This window comes from Mustela nigripes, chromosome 16, assembly GCF_022355385.1.
Source record: "Mustela nigripes isolate SB6536 chromosome 16, MUSNIG.SB6536, whole genome shotgun sequence".
In the NCBI taxonomy this organism is placed as follows: Eukaryota; Metazoa; Chordata; class Mammalia; order Carnivora; family Mustelidae; genus Mustela; species Mustela nigripes.
In genome coordinates, this window is record NC_081572.1 from 22,392,103 (window position 1) to 22,408,232 (window position 16,130).

General features: G+C 44.4%; 1 protein-coding gene and 2 non-coding genes across 3 annotated transcripts; all 3 read left to right on the forward strand.

Annotated features, from left to right (window-relative positions):
- The first annotated feature begins 3,638 nt into the window (after positions 1 to 3,638).
- On the forward strand, positions 3,639 to 3,710 carry TRNAC-GCA (transfer RNA cysteine (anticodon GCA)). The gene has a single exon. It is a non-coding gene; the product is annotated as a tRNA-Cys (tRNA).
- A 6,507-nt stretch (positions 3,711 to 10,217) lies between these two features.
- RPL23 (ribosomal protein L23) lies at positions 10,218 to 15,536 on the forward strand. Its single transcript, XM_059379625.1, has 5 exons — positions 10,218 to 10,320; positions 10,893 to 10,976; positions 11,269 to 11,397; positions 15,184 to 15,297; positions 15,402 to 15,536. Exons 1-5 carry the CDS (start codon positions 10,308 to 10,310, stop codon positions 15,482 to 15,484), a joined length of 423 nt encoding a protein of 140 aa, XP_059235608.1. The 5' UTR covers positions 10,218 to 10,307; the 3' UTR covers positions 15,485 to 15,536.
- LOC132004621 (small nucleolar RNA SNORA21) lies at positions 11,008 to 11,142 on the forward strand. Its single transcript, XR_009400575.1, has one exon. It is a non-coding gene; the product is annotated as a small nucleolar RNA SNORA21 (small nucleolar RNA).
- Positions 15,537 to 16,130: the final 594 nt, after the last annotated feature.

Below are 16,130 nucleotides of genomic sequence, written 5' to 3' on the forward strand. Positions count from 1 at the left end.
TCTGCTGGCAAGGGCTTGTTAAATTCTCTTTACTGCAATCCTAAATTTTTCATCTTGAAAATTCTTTGTTGGAAGTTTGTTTCTTCCTGCTAGGTAATACTGAATTTCCTAGTAAGAGGAACAGAGCTAAAATACCAATTGAAGATGTGACATTTTGAAAACATGTGAAGCCAGGTACCAATCTGCCTTTTCCAAAACAGACTCCATCTCTTTACCCAAAGAAGTCAGAAAACAATCTTTTGCAAAACTAGATAGGGAATCCTTTTCTCTGGTCTCTCTAAGAAAAATACAAACAACAGCTAGCAGGACATCACTGGGAGACGTCCCCTGGCTATACTTTCTAGTGGTCGCTCTCTCTTTTTATGGAGCAACTATTCCCCTTTAGATGCAGAATATATTTTCCATTCTCACTCACACCGAATTAAAAATCTAATGAAGACAAACCAGAAACTGGAGAGTTAGGATCTGAAAGACATGAAAGGGACACTTGGCTACCTGGGAAGACATGCTTTCTAAGTAGCAAGACTAATGCCATGTCCCTAGAGCCAGAGTGGGAGGAGAGGTGGACAGGGGAAGGACAATTCAAAAGAGCTGGACAGGTAGCCAGGGCCAGTGAGGGCCTTGTAACCCAAGGTAAGGAGTTTGGATTTTATTCCAAATAGATTAAAAGGCAGCCATCGGATGGTTTTGGGGGGGGGTTGAAATCATCACCCACACTTCTGGATGTATAGGGATCCAAGAAGGGACATAAAGAATACATACAATGGAATACTACTATGCCTTGAAAAGGCAGGAAATTTTACAGTATTTGACGACATGGGACATTATGCTAAGTGAAATGAGCCAATCACAGAAGGACAAACACTGAATAATTCACCTAGATGAGGTATCTAAACAGTCAAATTCATAGAAGCAGAGAGTATAGAATGGTGGTGGCCAGGGATGAGGAAAGAAATATGGGGAGTTGCTAAGCAATGGGTATGAAGTTTCAGGTATACAAGAGGAGTAAGTTCTAGAGCTCTGCTCTACAATATTGTGCCTATAGTTAACAATATTGTATTGTACGCTTAAAAATCTACGAAGGGACATCTGGGTGGCTCAGTCATTGAGCGTTCAGCTCTTGGTTCCGTTTCTGCTCAGGTCATGATCCCAGGGTCGTGAGATTGAGCCCCACCTCAGAGTCCAAGCTCAGAACAGAGTTTGCTTTAGATTCTCGGGCTCTCCCTCTCCGCCTCCCCCTCTTGACACCCACACGCGTGCGCACACACACATACAGTCTCTCTCTCATAAATAAACAAACAAATAAATAAAATCTTTTAAAAATCTGTGAAGAGAGTAAATCTTATGTTAAGTGTTCTTACCACAAAGGAGAAGAAAAAGATGGACACGGAGAGACAGGTTAGGATTCTCTTGCATAGTGGAGGTGAGAGACGGCACAAAAATATTATCTTAAACTTCTGCAGGTCAGAATTCCAAGATCAAATGTACGGGGCTAAACTCAAGGTGTTGACGTGTCTGTATTCTTTTGGAGGCTTTAGGAGAGCCTCAGTTCCCTTGGCTTTCACAACTTCCAGAAGTCACCTGCATTTCTGGGTTCATGGCCCCTTCTTCCATGTCCAGGGTAGTATCTTCTCGCCCTCTGATCCCCACCACATCCATCCTTACATCTTCTCTCTGTCTCTGACTCTGATCCTTCCGCTTCTCTCTTAGAAGGACCCTTGTGATTCCATTGAGCTTATCCACATTGCCCAGAATAATCTCCCCAACTCAAGATTCTTAACTGCAACCACATCTGTCTTTTATAAGCTAACAGATGCACAAGGGGTTGGGGACATGGACATATCTGGAGGGCCATTATTTAGCCTACTGCCATGGGAACAGCAGAGCTGGAGAGGAGTGTGGGCCTCCAAATGGGCCACAGGAAGGGGGTTACATGCTTCCTCTACTTTGGATGGCTTGAGGAAGAAGAGCGAAAGAGAAGAATCGAGAGCGACTCTTCTTTTTTGTCCCCCATCTGGGTGGATGGTGGTGTTGTTTCCTGAGATAAAGAACACTGGGAAAGGAGGAAGCTTAGAGGAGAAAAAAAAAATTAAGTTTCTTTTTAAAACTCTTACACACAAAGTAAGACAGTATCACGCCCTGCCCTCATGGACCTCACATGCTCGTATGGCTCCACATGTTAAGGGTGAGATGCCCCATAGATATCGAAGACGGGATGGTAAGCATGCAGTTGAACACCCAGTGAATTCTGGGGGCCAGGGAGAGGTCTGGGCTGGAAATGTAATTCCGTGTGTTGTCAGTATACAGTGGGGTGTTGAGGAAGAAGGAAGTCAATCCCAGAAGTGTGCTAGACTTGGCTCATGCTGCTTCTGAGAACTGATGACTGGATTTTCAGGAATTTTAAAAGCCAGTTGACTTCCCTGTGGTAGCTTGAAATTGGCAGGTGGGGATATTTGCATCATGGGAATTAGCAAATGCTATAAACCATGTCCTTTGAAGCCAGTTAGTTGTTAGCCATTTACCAGCACACCACTGCTTCCGACTGACTCCGATTTTCTCCAAAATGGAAGAAAGAGGCCAGCTCTTCGGCAAAGCGAGTGAAGAGAGATAAGATGTGGGAGGTTGGAGACAGGAGAAAATATGTGAAATAGACATTTTGGAGACTGAGAACATGAACCTAGTCAGCCAGTGGTGTAGGAATACTAGACGGGGAAGCCTAGCCTGTTTGAGATTGATGAGTTGATGCGGGCCTTGTGAGCTCTTGTCCAGCAAAATTCAGTGGCTTGGGTGCTAGCTGGGTGTAATGTGATGGTTGAGTTTAATCAGGACTGATTTGGTTTGCCAAGTACCAACTAGGGCGTGCAATGAACCAGGCAACAGTGCCAGCTACTCTGGGAAAACAAAGAGGAATGCAAAGTGATCCCTGCCCTCAAGGAACTTACAATCCAGTTGGGGAACCAAGATATGTAGTCCGGGCGGGGGGTGGGGGTGGGGGGTAGGGGGGATTGCTGACAGGAAGGGAAATGTCGAGTAGCAGAATGCAGAGATAGGTCGACGATGTTGAAAGAAATGAAGTCACTGGCTTTCTTAAAAATGGGTAGCAAGAAAGAAATGTGCAGGCGACCACAGCTATACAAAGCAACAGAAGGGCTTTCCGATGTAGGGGAAACCTGTTGATGTTTGAAGAAACCAAGGGAGAGGAAGTGACTGAAGAAGATGCAGAGAATGGGGACAAGAGAGGTTCTTCTGGTACAGGAGCAGAGAGGGTCTGAAGAAGAACAGGGGAAGCGTTTTCTCTCTTGCACAAAGCACTGGGCTGGGGATTTAGGACAGCTTGGGATGCAGGCAATGCACAGAAGAATTCCCAGATGCCATAGGTAAGAAAAGCCTATAGTTGATGGAAAGAGGGAATCCCGTCCACACGCACCTACACAGAACCTTCAAGCCTGGGTCAGAGCAGGCCTCACATTCCTCCCCTGCCACTTGCGTCCAGAATCCCTCTGAAATCTCATTTTGGATCTTTGCATCACCCCGGGAAGCCTGAAACAGTCAATCACAGGTACTAAACTATTATTAATCACTGAAGGACTGGTCAGCAAACACTACAATTAAAGTATAATCCCTCTTTTTCCAGCAGAGGGGGTATAGCTCAGGGGTAGAGCATTTGACTGCAGATCAAGAGGTCCCCGGTTCAAATCCGGGTGCCCCCTACTGTATTCACTTTTAAGCCCTACCACCCTCCAGACCAGGAGAGAGAAGAGATGCAGATGCTAACCAAGCAAGCATCCTCCTGTCCGTTCTGCAGAGTGTTAAGCTGCAGCACCAAGGATTCCAGGTTCTGACACCTGAGTCAACGGGAGAACAGTGCAGTTACCCTATAAGGTGAGAATAGAATGTCTGCAACCATTCCAGGGTTCTCTGTCCAGGTCAATTCCCAAATATGGTCTGGGGGGATTTCTTCTAGACCTCTCTGAGACCCTTTGTAGCAAGAGAAGAGCTCATTTCATAAGACTACACGATCTGTTTCTTGTTTTTTCATGAGTACACAATAGAACTTTCCTAAGGCTGCCACAGTGTGTGCTATCACGACAGATTAAGAGTGGGAACATGAAAATCCAGGTGTCTTCCATTAAGCCAGACATTAAAGGGATCTCCAAAAACATGTAAAGCAAAGTCATTCTTCTCATTAAATTATTTTTGTTTGGAAACATGTATTTTTCATGTTAAGATGTTATGTATTTTTTAATAGGCAGTGGACTTATTATCCTCAGTGAATTAACAAATGCTTAAATATTTCACAGTTTGTTTTTTAAAGGATTTTATTTATTTATTTGACAGACAGAGATCACAAGTAGGCAGAGAGGCAGGCAGAGAAGGGGAAGCAGGATCCCTGCTGAGCAGAGAGCCCGACATGGACCAGATCCATCCTAGGACCCTGAGATCATGACCTGAGCTGAAGACAGAGGCTTTAACCCACTGAGCCACCCAGGCACCCCAACATTTCAGTTTTCATGGCTAGTCTGGTCAATGTGAGTAGATACAACCTACATAAACAAAAACTCTTTGGGGTTCCCAATAATTTAAGAATGTTAAGGGGGCTTCAGATGAAAATTTGAGAACCTCTACTCTTAAGTAAAGAGATGGCTCAGGAGAGAGCATCCTGGGGTTGCAAAATGGCACAGGGAAGACATGACATTTGAGTACAATGTTGAAGAACAGAAGGATAAAGCGAGTCCTGAAATCCTAAGTAGCTTGGTGTTTCTGAAGAATGAAGTATAAGAGGAAAGGTGATTGAAGATGAGGCCAGAGAGAAAGTAAGCCATTTCAGGAAGAGATGCCCATACTGTGCTAAGGAGCTTAGATTTTATTCTATAAGCACTAGAAGGCCAGCACAGGGTTTTAAGCAATGGAATGTTATGGTCAGACACTGGTGGTAGCACCAACTGAGAAGACTAATATAGGGGAACCTGGGTGGCTCAGTTGGTAGAGAATACAATCATTGATCTTGGGGTTGTGAGTTTGAGCCCTGTGTGGGGCCCATTGTTTACTTTAAAAAGTAAAAAAGAAAAAATAAATAAATACAGTCAGAAGAGCAGATTTCCTGGTAAAATGAGGATTTATATTTTGGACATGCCAGGTTTGAAGTGCCTGTGGGGTGGTTTCCCAATCACCATTTCCATACATTGGTGAGAGCTACGCAGAAATGGCTGGGCTGGAGATAGAGACAGGGGAGTGGTGGTTAGCAAAAAGACAACTGAAGCCATCTGGTTGGATGTGATCACCCAGGGAAATACAGGAGGAAAGAGCATAGTGGCTTAGAGACTGTGCTTGGGAATCAGCTAGGTTTGGAGTGGCATTCCAGCTCTGCCTTGCACAACCTGGGTGATCTTGGACACATGACTTCACCTTTTCTCCATTTTCTTATTGGTAAAATGAGAATGATAATAATACCTATATCATAGGTTTGTTGGGGGGATCCAAGAAGTCACATTCTTTTTTTTTTTTTTAAGATTTTATTTATTTATTTGACAGAGAGAAATCACAAATAGATGGAGAGGCAGGCAGAGAGAGAGGAGAGAGAGAAGGAAGCAGGCTCCCTGCTGAGCTGAGAGCCTGACCCTGAGATCATCCCAGGACCCTGAGATCATGACCTGAGCAGAAGGCAGAGGCTTTAACCCACTGAGCCACCCAGGTGCCCCAAGACATTTGGATTTTGAAAATGAGTAGGTCATGGTGACCTTTTTAGTAAAAATTTTCAATATATATCATTTCTAGTATAATTTCAGTCATAAGCTACAGAGAAGGAATGTGTACATGTAGGAAATAAGGAAGTAGAGACCAATGATTTCCCATTGAAATGACCAAAAAAACAATAGCATTGGAAGGATGGGCAGCCAATAAGAGCGCTGTAGGGAACATTTTTTTCTTTTAAAGATCTTATTTATTCATTTGACAGACAGAGATCACAAGTATACAGAGAGGCAGGCAGAGAGAGAGGAGGAAGGAGGCTCCCCGCTGAGCAGAGAGCCCAACTCGGAGCTCGATCTCAGGACCCTGAGATCATGACCTGAGCTGAAAGCAGAGGCTTTAACCCACTGAGCCACCCAGGCGCCCCTGTAGAGAACATTTTTAACACCAAAAAAGATGAAAGAAGATAATTCCAGAATAATAAGCAGTCCTTTAAATTGAGCAAATGTAGCTTTATAAGAAATGCTGTATTTTCCAAATATTTCTAATTTTGCCATAAGCGAAGGAAAGCTTCTTCATGAAAGGATGCTGACATATGGAGATGATCAAGATTGATTTCTTAAAAAAAAATTGATTTCTTCATTTGTTCAGCAACAATTCAACATGTATTTATTGAGCAAGACTCCGTGCAAAGAGCTAGGGATATACTGTTGAACAAAAGGATGTGGACCCAACCTTTATGAAGCTTATAGACTAGTTATAGACTATTTGGGGGGGGGCTGATTCAACAAACAATCTTCAAATATATATTTATGAACTGTAATAAGTAGTATGAAAGATATGAGAGAAAAATGCCGTGTGTTAAGACTTATGACGTAGAAAGAGAGTCAGGGCAGATTTCCCTTAGAGACAGTTAAGCTGAAATCTAAAAAAATCAGTAGACATGTTGTACATGACAAGAGTAGGCAGGGTAGAGTACTCCAAGCATGCATGAGGCCTGTGGGTAGTCAGGAGCATGGGCATCAGGCTAAGAAAAGTCGACAAAAAAGTTAACTCACGGGATGCCTGGGTGGCTCAGCAAGTTAAGCCTCTGCCTTTTGGTCTGGTCATGATCTCAGGGTCCTGGGATTGAGCCCTGCATCAGGCTCTCTGCTCAGCAGGGAGTCTTCTCCCCCACCCCACCCCACCATGCTTTGTCTGCCTGCTTGTGATCTCTGTCTGTCAAATAAATAAATAAAATCTTTAAAAAAAAAAAAAGTTAGCTCATGAGAACAAGAGCAAATGTGGTGTAAGGCAAGGCTGACAAGATAGGGCAATACCAGATCAGGGCCTAGCAGGCCATGATAGGGATTTTAACCGTTGATTCTATGAGCCCTAGAACCACTGGAGGATTTTCAGGAGGGCAGCGTTGTAATGTTTGTATTTCAGAAAAATTATTCCTGGCCATTGTATGAATAGTCAGTAGGTAGAGGGAGAAACAGAGGTCAGGAGGTATGCTGGGAGGCTTCTGAAGTAACTTAGGTAAGACATGGACCAGAGCAGTATTAGAGAAGATAAAAGAGGATAGATATGACAGGCTTTTTATTTTTTAAGTAATCTCCATGCCCAACATGGGACTCAACCCTGAGATCAAGAGTCACATCTCGGGGTGTCTGGGTGGCTCAGTGGGTTAAACCTCTGCCTTCGGCTCAGGTCATGATGTCAGGGTCCTGGGTTAGAGCCCCACATCGGGCTCTCTGCTTGGTGGGGACCCTGCTTCCTCCTCTCTCTCTGCCTGCCTCTCTGCCTACTTGTGATCTCTCTCTCTCTGTGTCAAATAAATAAATAAAATCTTAAAAAAAAAAAAAAAGAGTCACATCTCTACCCACTGAGCCAGCCAGACACCCTTGTAATGTTTAGGAGACGAACTGAAACGAACTTGGACAAGAGGCTCCGATGGGACACCCGGATGGATGGCAGTTCCATTTACCAAGAGAGACTAATTTGGTAAAGAAATCACATATTGAGAAACACATGGAATTTGGTTGAGAAGTGAAGGAGCGTGAAAAACTGGTAGCTAGAGAAGCTGGCAGGATCAAGTGAAGGCATGTTAAGAGTGGTAAGGGAGGTTGATAAATGTACAGATTTATAGACGTCTTAATGTTGAGGTGCCCCAGAGCTTAGCTCGTGGTCTTTATTTGCCCTTACTTTTTTTTCTTTTTTAGATTTTTCTTTTTTTTATTTTTTAAAAATATTTTTCAGTGTTTTTTTGTCTTGCATTTTTTAAAAAGTTTACTTATTTGTCAGAAAGAGAGAAAGAGCGAGTGAGCACAAGCGGGGAGAGCGGCAGGCAGAGGGAGAAGTAGGCTCCTTGCTGAGCCGGGAGTCTGATGTGGGACTCAACTCCAGAGTCCTGGGATCATGACTGGAGCCAAAGGCACCCACTTAATCGGCTGAGCCACCCAGGCATCCCTAGAATTTTTTAAAAAAAGGTTTAAAAAATTTACTTATTTTACAGAGAGAGAGAGAGAAAGAAGGATCACATGTAGGCAGAGAGGCAGGCAGAGAGAGAGGGGTAACAGGCTCCCTGCCTAGCAGAGAGCCCTATGTGGGGCTCGATCCCAGGATCCTGATATCATGACTCGAGTTGAAGGCAGAGGCCTAACCCACTGAGCCACCCAGGTGCCACTAGATTTTTTATTTTTAATTTCTACACCCAACATTGGACTCAAACCCACAACCCTGCAATTAAGAGTTCCACCCTCCACATAGGGGTGCCAGGCACCCCTACCCTTACTTCTTTTTTTTTTTTTAAGATTTTATTTATTTATTTGACAGAGATCACAAGTAGGCAGAGAGGCAGGCAGAGAGGAGGAAGCAGGCTCCCTGCTGAGCAGAGAGCCCGATGCGGGGCTCGATCCCAGGACACTGGGATCATGACCTGAGCCGAAGGCAGAGGCTTTAACCCACTGAGCCACCCAGGCACCCCAACTTATGTCCTATTCTTAACCACAAATCTGTTCCTTCCATAGTTTTCCCTATCCCAGTTGATAGCAATGACATCTTCAACTCAGACCTAAAACCTTGGAGACATCTGACTCCTTCATTTTTTTCCACACCTTGCCTTTTGTTGGCTCTACTTCCAAAACATATCCAGAATCTGACCATATCACATTTCCTCCACTGCTACCACTGTAGTCTGAAGCACCATCATTCCTTTCCTGGGTATTTCAAGAGCTTCCTAACACATCTCCTTATCTGCAACTTTGCATCCTCTCCCACACTCTAGTCTCAATTAGAGTGACCCTTCTGAAATATTAGATCATGTCCCTCTGCTTACCCTGGGGCAACGGTTCTTCATTCCAGTCCCCAAATGCTGAAGTCCATAGTACAAAGCCATACACAATCTCATTCCATTACTTCTGACCTTCTCACCTGAGACTCTTCCCTTCACTTACTCTGTCCCGTCACATCCACTTCCTTGCTGGTCTTCATATTGCTTAGGCACACTTCCACCTTGGGCCAGATAATTGGCTGATGACTCTCTCCCCTGTTCTTCCCAGACATTCATATTGCTAACTCCCTCACCTAAAGTCTTTGCTTTAATATCGACTTCGTCCATGAAGCCCACCCTGACCATATTGTTTCAAATCGCAATTCGCCCCTATTCCGACTTCCTGATACCTGATACTTTAACTTTTCGATAGTACACATCATCGTCTTATCTGATACACTGCAGTTATTGTATCTATTTAGTGCGGAATATCCACTATCATTGCCACCCTTGCAGAATCCTTAAGGGCAAAAATGTTGATCTGGCGTTTTTCCCTGATGCAGTCTAATGTATACCCATGATAGTACCTGGCATAAAGTAGGCACCCAATAAATAAATAAATGTATGGGAGGCGAGAATTATACCACTGAACCACCAATGCAATAAATGTATGTTTGAATGAATGCATCGGCAAAAGCAAAAAAGCCAGAAGAGGAGGTTGAAGCCGCGAAACGGTAACTGATAAACAAAGATATCTGAAATACAAATGAGTCTGGGACCAAACATACATAAATGGAATTATCTGTAGTGCTAAAATGGCACTTACTCAAAACCACATCCTTTTTTGGGGTGGGGGTTGTTGATTTTTATTCTTAATCTTTTTCAACACAATTTTTTTCCAATACCACATCCTAAAGATACCATTCAGAGCTCTTTCTCGCTCGATACCCCACTCTCTTGTGTTCTTTGAGGCTCCTACACAGGCCCTTTTAATCATTTCTTAATTTCGAGTGTCCAGCGAAGTTCCTGACACATACTACGTGCTCAGTAGACGTTATTGGGTAAATTAACCAATGTTTCTGTATCCCCTACAACTTTAGAGCTCGTAAAGAAGAGACTCCGGGCGTCATTTCCTCCAGCAGCCCTCAACACCCACACCTCCCACTTCGCAACGAGAACTCAACCCGACGTCCACGACTTACTACGTGATAAGACAGCGTGCTTGCGGAGGGCGGGGCGGGGGTGGGGGGGGAAGAGGAGGATTGCGCAAACTCTGGGTCACGTGACGAGGCTGGGCGGGGCATCAAAGTTCATATCCCAGAATCCTTTGTACCTACTTCCTTTTTGTCTCTTTCCGGCGTCCAAGATGTCGAAGCGAGGTGAGGGTTTGACTTTTGAGTATCCTTTGCCATCTGTCGCGGGGTGACTGCTGGCCTCTCCCGGAGCGGTGGCCATGGGCAGCTGGGGCGCTTTGCTCTTCTCTGGGGCGGAGAGGGAGAGGAGGGCGCTGTGAGAGCACTGGAAGGGCCGCCGAAAGTGGCGGCGGGGGGGTGCTTGGAGAGTTGAGTTGGCAGCATCCGGACAGGAGTTTAGACCAAACCGACGGGATCCCTCTGCGCCTAGCACTCCAGTAATGGTGTTGAAGTGAGACTGGCTGAGGCCCCAGAGTGGACGACTTGTGCGATCTCCCGCCTTGCAGGGAGAACTACGTGGTGCAAAAGGTGGAGTGAGGGTTGAGTAGCTCAGGCCCCTTAACCGTAACGTAAGGGCGGTAACAGTGAGGAATTGGCTGTTCGCTATGGGGAACCGGGTGACTCGTGGGGAGGGGTAGGCGGAGTCCCAGAGAAAGGGACTGGAGGATACCGTCGCCCAAAGCATGTGCGAGTGTGAGGGGAAACTCGGAACCATGGCTAGTCAGTGACCCCTATCCTGTTTTCCTTCCTACCCACAGGACGTGGTGGGTCCTCCGGTGCGAAATTCCGGATTTCCCTGGGTCTTCCGGTGGGCGCCGTGATCAACTGTGCTGACAACACAGGTGAGACCTTCAGCTGCACTCCGCCAGGCTCCCCCTTTTAAAAGCACTCGTTGGGCCTTGACTAATGACCCACTGAGCCGTCAAGAAAGGGCAGAGTAAAAACACTGCTTTTGGGTGAAGCAGCAGCGTGCTGTGTTGTTTTGCTTCAATCGGTGGTGTGACAAGGTGTTCCGCCTTGGTTGGGGGGTACTAACTGGGAGTGTGAGCTGAGGGAGAGGCTCTGGAAGTGCCGGGGAAACGTTACACAGGTCCCCGCCCCCCCCCAAAAAATCACTGTTTACATTCTCAATAGGAGCCAAAAATCTGTATATCATCTCTGTGAAGGGGATCAAGGGACGATTGAACAGACTTCCTGCTGCGGGTGTGGGTGACATGGTGATGGCCACAGTGAAGAAAGGCAAACCAGAGCTCAGAAAGAAGGGTGAGTAGAAACGCTGAATCTTCCTTAACTGGTGAGCAGTTGAGGGATTTTTCCCTTTATTGGAAAATGGAATCATAATTTTACCATTCTGAAGGCTCAGTTTCCTTGGAGGGGCAGTGTGAGATAAATACCTGCAATGGAAGTTCTGCTGCTTTTGCTGTCTTAAGTGCTCTCCACTACCCGGTCTTGCTGTATTTGTTTCCATTTTTGAGTAATCTCTAAGTCCAAGGAGGGACTTGAACTCCTTACCCTGAGATCAGGAGTCGCATGCTCTACTGACTGGTCCACCAGGCACCCCAGTAAATGGTTTGTTTTTGTTTGTTTGTTTGTTTGTTTGTTTTGGTAGGCATTTAGAGCTTGACCAGGTGTCAGGCAAGTTTCCTTTTCTGGAACTACTGATTTGAAGGGGAAGAATGATCCTTGAATACTTTCTCAAGTGGTTGTTAGATTCGGGTAATAAACTGAGCATGTAGAGCATTTGGCCTCTGACCTAACACTTTGTAAGTACAGAAAAACCTATGCTTCCTGATTTAAGGAAAAAAAAAATTAGGCTTTATTTGTTTATTTGACAGAGAGAGCACAATTGGGGGAGTGGCAGGCAGAGGCAGACAGAGAAGCGGGCTCCCTGCCAAGAAAGGACCCTGATGTGGGCCTCTATCCAGAGACCCTGACACTGGGACCCAAACTGAAGGGAGCAGCTTAACCCACTCAGGCGTCCCTAAGAATGATTTTTGTTTGTTTTTATAGAAGAGATTAACTCAGAATTATGATTAACTCAGAATTGTGACTTGTCAAAAGTTAAGCATGGTTGCTTCCAAATGTCTTCTGGTAGAAACTAAAGTAGGAGCTGCTCATTACTTAATCCCCCTAGGTGTATGAGTTGATGGGGAGGGTTTTGGGCACTTTGATTTGTCTGTCTGGCTTTAGAGCTCCTGATACTCCATGCACTAAACTTCAGCTCCTGAACTTCCCTCCTGTACCTAAGTAGTCTGTCTCTGATCTAGGGTATCTTGCTCTTCTGAGAAGTCCTAGCCATCTCTTGATGGACAGTGCAAATACAGGTCTTGGCTACATACTGCAGTCTCTCCTTGTAGGCCTGTACAAGCACCCCTGCCACCCGCTGATGATTTGGTGGGGGTGGTCAGAAATCTTTGTTTACATTTAATACCGACTTGAGGGCGTGGAGTAGCAAGCATTGTGGTTAAGCATTGATTAATTGATGTGTAGATTGGGATCTACATGCAACTGGACAGGCTCTCCTCTTAGAACACTTGCTGGGTCTGGTCTGTGGCCTGGGAAGCTGTCAGAGAAGGGCAGAGCAATCCACTGTCACTGTTGGTGAGATGGCAGCAGGGTGTGTTGTTGGTCTCAATCAGGTTGTGGTGGGACAGACCAGATAGTGAATTGCCAGCTCTTAATTAATCTTACTTGTCCTTGTGTCTGCTGAATGAATACGTTCTCTCACCTTAGACTTCCATATAACAGACAGAAATGTGGAAAGGAGCAATTCTGGAAGTCCAGAGTCTTGGATTTGTGTGTGGCCATATTCATCTGCTAGATTGGTCATTTGTGAGAATTTAAATGGTTATGAGTAAGGGCTCCTGGCTGGCTCAGTCATAAGAGCATGTGACTCTTGATCCCCACGTCATGAGTTCAGGTCCCACATTGGGCATAGAGTTTACATTAAAAAATGTTTTTTCTAGTTAAAAAAATAAATGGTTATTAGTAGATGAGGGTCCAACAGAGAAGGCTCTCAGTAAATACCAGTTACCCCTCAATGTGTATTTCATTCTTAAAAACCTGATCAGGTAGAGCTGCCTGGCTAGCTCAGTCAGTGGAGCATGCAGCTTGATCTCAGGTGGATCGTGAGTTTGAACCCCATGTTGGGTGTGGAGATTTCTTCTGAGGGGGAAAAAAAAAAACCCTGATCAGAGGCCATCTTACATATAGAAATAATAATGGCCTCAAGGATAGCCAGGATCCCTGTCCTTGTTTAAAAAAAAAAATTCTTGTATTTGCAGTGTCTGATGTTGAATGTGGAAATGTAACTGTTATCCCTATTTACAAAAGGAACACTTGAATGTCAGTTTAAGTAACTTGTTCAGAGTCTAAGCTAATGATGGTCATGGTTTGCATGCAGGTGATGTCTGACTTCAGTTCTTTTAAGTGCTGTAGATGAAGGTCTGGAAAGGGTTCATTTTAGTGCTGGTAGGTTTTTTTTTTTAATTTAACTTAAGTTTTGAGGAAAACTGTTCCTCAAAAGTTAAAATTTTATTTTATTTTATTTTATTTTATTTTAGTATTTGACAGAGAAAGGTCACAAGTAGGCAGAGAGAGGGGGGAAGCAGGCTCCTTGCTCGATCCCAGGGCCTTGAGATCATGACTTGAGCTGAAGGCAGAGGCTTAACCCACTGAGCCACCGAGGCATCCCTAGACATAATTACATAGGAAATAGAAATTAAATTTCTATTATCCAACCTTCAAACTTCCAAGAGATGACCACTGTTAATATTTTGTTGTGTCTTTTTTTTTTTTTTTTTAAGCTTTTACTTTATTTGAGAACAAATAAGCATACAGGCCCAGGGAAGGGGTAGAGGGAGAAGCATACTCCCCACTGAGCAGAGAGCCCGATGCAGGGCTCCATCCCAGGACCCCAAGATCATGACCTGAGTCAAAGGCAGATGCTTAACTGACCGAGCCACCAGGTGCCCCAGCCTTTCTTTTTGAGTTACATGCAAAAAATTAGCTTGTAAACTACTGTTTGAATGGGACCACAGCCTTCCCATAACTCGTTGCTTCACAGATACTGTCCTACATGTGAAAAATTAGATAGACATAATCTTTTTTTTTTTTCTTTAAGATTTTATTTATTTATTTGACAGAGAGAGATCACAAGTAGGCAGAGAGAGAGAGGAGGAAGCAGGCTCCCTGCTGAGCAGAGAGCCAGATGCGGGACTCGATCCCAGGACCCTGAGATCATGACCTGAGCTGAAGGCAGTGTGGCTTTACCCACCGAGCCACCCAGGCGCCCCGACATAATCATTTTTAAGTGGTTCTGTTTTGTGTATTTGCCATGAAATACATAGGTTAATTCCAGCTTTTTGCTCTAATACAACAATACATGTGCCCACAGTTAGGCATTTGAGATAAGGTGTAGAGTGTGTGGTCAATATCTTGGATGTACTTCTGGGGTTCAAGGAGTGTGTAGACATATATGCATACCTTGTTGTAGGTTTTCTTTGGTTAAATTGGTGTGTAAATGAACTTCTCTTGTAAAATCTAACACGGTGCATATTTAATGCCAGTAAACTCTGAAAAGCAGTAATTTTTAGATCAAGGTATGTGCTTTCTTGGAGGTTTTGATATATACTGGGATGGAATATATCTAATGAGTTCATTAATAGCTGGGCCTCTACTTACTCCATCCAAGAGGGGGTCCCATTTTGTGATACTAGGATCTTAACAGCATCCACCTGTTGGGTGAAGTGGGAACAACTATAGAATGTGCTTAGCAAGTTTCGTGCTAGTGTTGCTGATTGTTTTAAGAAGAGTACAGATTTACATTTGTAGGAAGTGCAGGCAGTTTTCCCTTGAAGTAAGGTCTTTCCTTAAGGGCTGAGTGGTATTTGCACTGTCTCTCACACTTTAGGAAATGAAAAGCAAATGGTGAGTCTGCATTCTGTTGAAGTGGGAAGTGTTGGGAAACTAGGTGAGATGTAAACTGCTTTCTTGTGGTGGCACTGGGACCTGACAGGTTAGTGACTACTGTCCTGTTTTCCCTCTTAGTACATCCAGCAGTGGTAATTCGACAACGAAAGTCATACCGGAGAAAAGATGGTGTGTTTCTCTATTTTGAAGATAATGCGGGGGTCATAGTAAACAATAAAGGTGAAATGAAAGGTAAGAAAGAAACCCCACAGTGTTGCCTAAGTCTTCCAGATGGGATGATTTAACCTCTGGGTCTATCTGATCTTATCTGTCATCTCACTCTTTTTTTTATGTAGGGTCTGCTATCACAGGACCAGTCGCAAAGGAGTGTGCAGACTTGTGGCCCAGGATTGCATCCAATGCTGGCAGCATTGCATGATTCTTTGGTGTAATTGTTTAAAAAAAAAATTAAAAATTATTTGCTCCCGAAATTTGTCTTTCTGTTCTTTTCTACCTGTCACTCTTCTTGACAACCCCAAACCTTTTGTAAAATGAAATTGCTTAGTGCAGTACTTGGTTTTGTGATTACAGAAACTTACAGACTTTCCCATTTCTGCTGTGAAAACTTAGTTATTTGTGTTCAGAGTTCTTAAAGTAAATTGCAGGTAGTAGTTACTATTTGAGAGGTTACCCAAGGTAACTGCACTGTGCTTAGTTTAAGATACGGGATGGTGAATGGTCAGATGGTGGACACAAACGGAGTTCACTGAGTGATGTGGGGAAGGCCCAGGTGTGTGAGTGTGTGTGCACACTTGAGTTACAGGTATCCTTCCCGTAAACCACATAAAGGACTGTATTTGTTGTTTGTTTGTTTGTTTGTTTGTTTAAGATTTTTATATTATTTTATTCATTTGACAGAGATCATAATCAGGCAGAGAGAGGAGGAAGCAGGCTCCCTGCCAAGCAAAGAGCCAGATACAGGGCACGATCCCAGACCCTGGGAACATGACCTGAGCTGAAGGCAGAGGCTTTAACCCACTGTGCCACCCAGGCGCCCCATAAATGGCTGTATTTGTAAAACCTAA

Excerpts from the sequence above, each read along its gene's own strand:
- RPL23 (XM_059379625.1), top strand. Across the intron at positions 10,977-11,268 it reads CAACTGTGCTGACAACACAG|GAGCCAAAAATCTGTATATC; the intron begins GTGAGACCTTCA and ends CATTCTCAATAG. Across the intron at positions 15,298-15,401 it reads CAATAAAGGTGAAATGAAAG|GGTCTGCTATCACAGGACCA; the intron begins GTAAGAAAGAAA and ends TTTTTTATGTAG.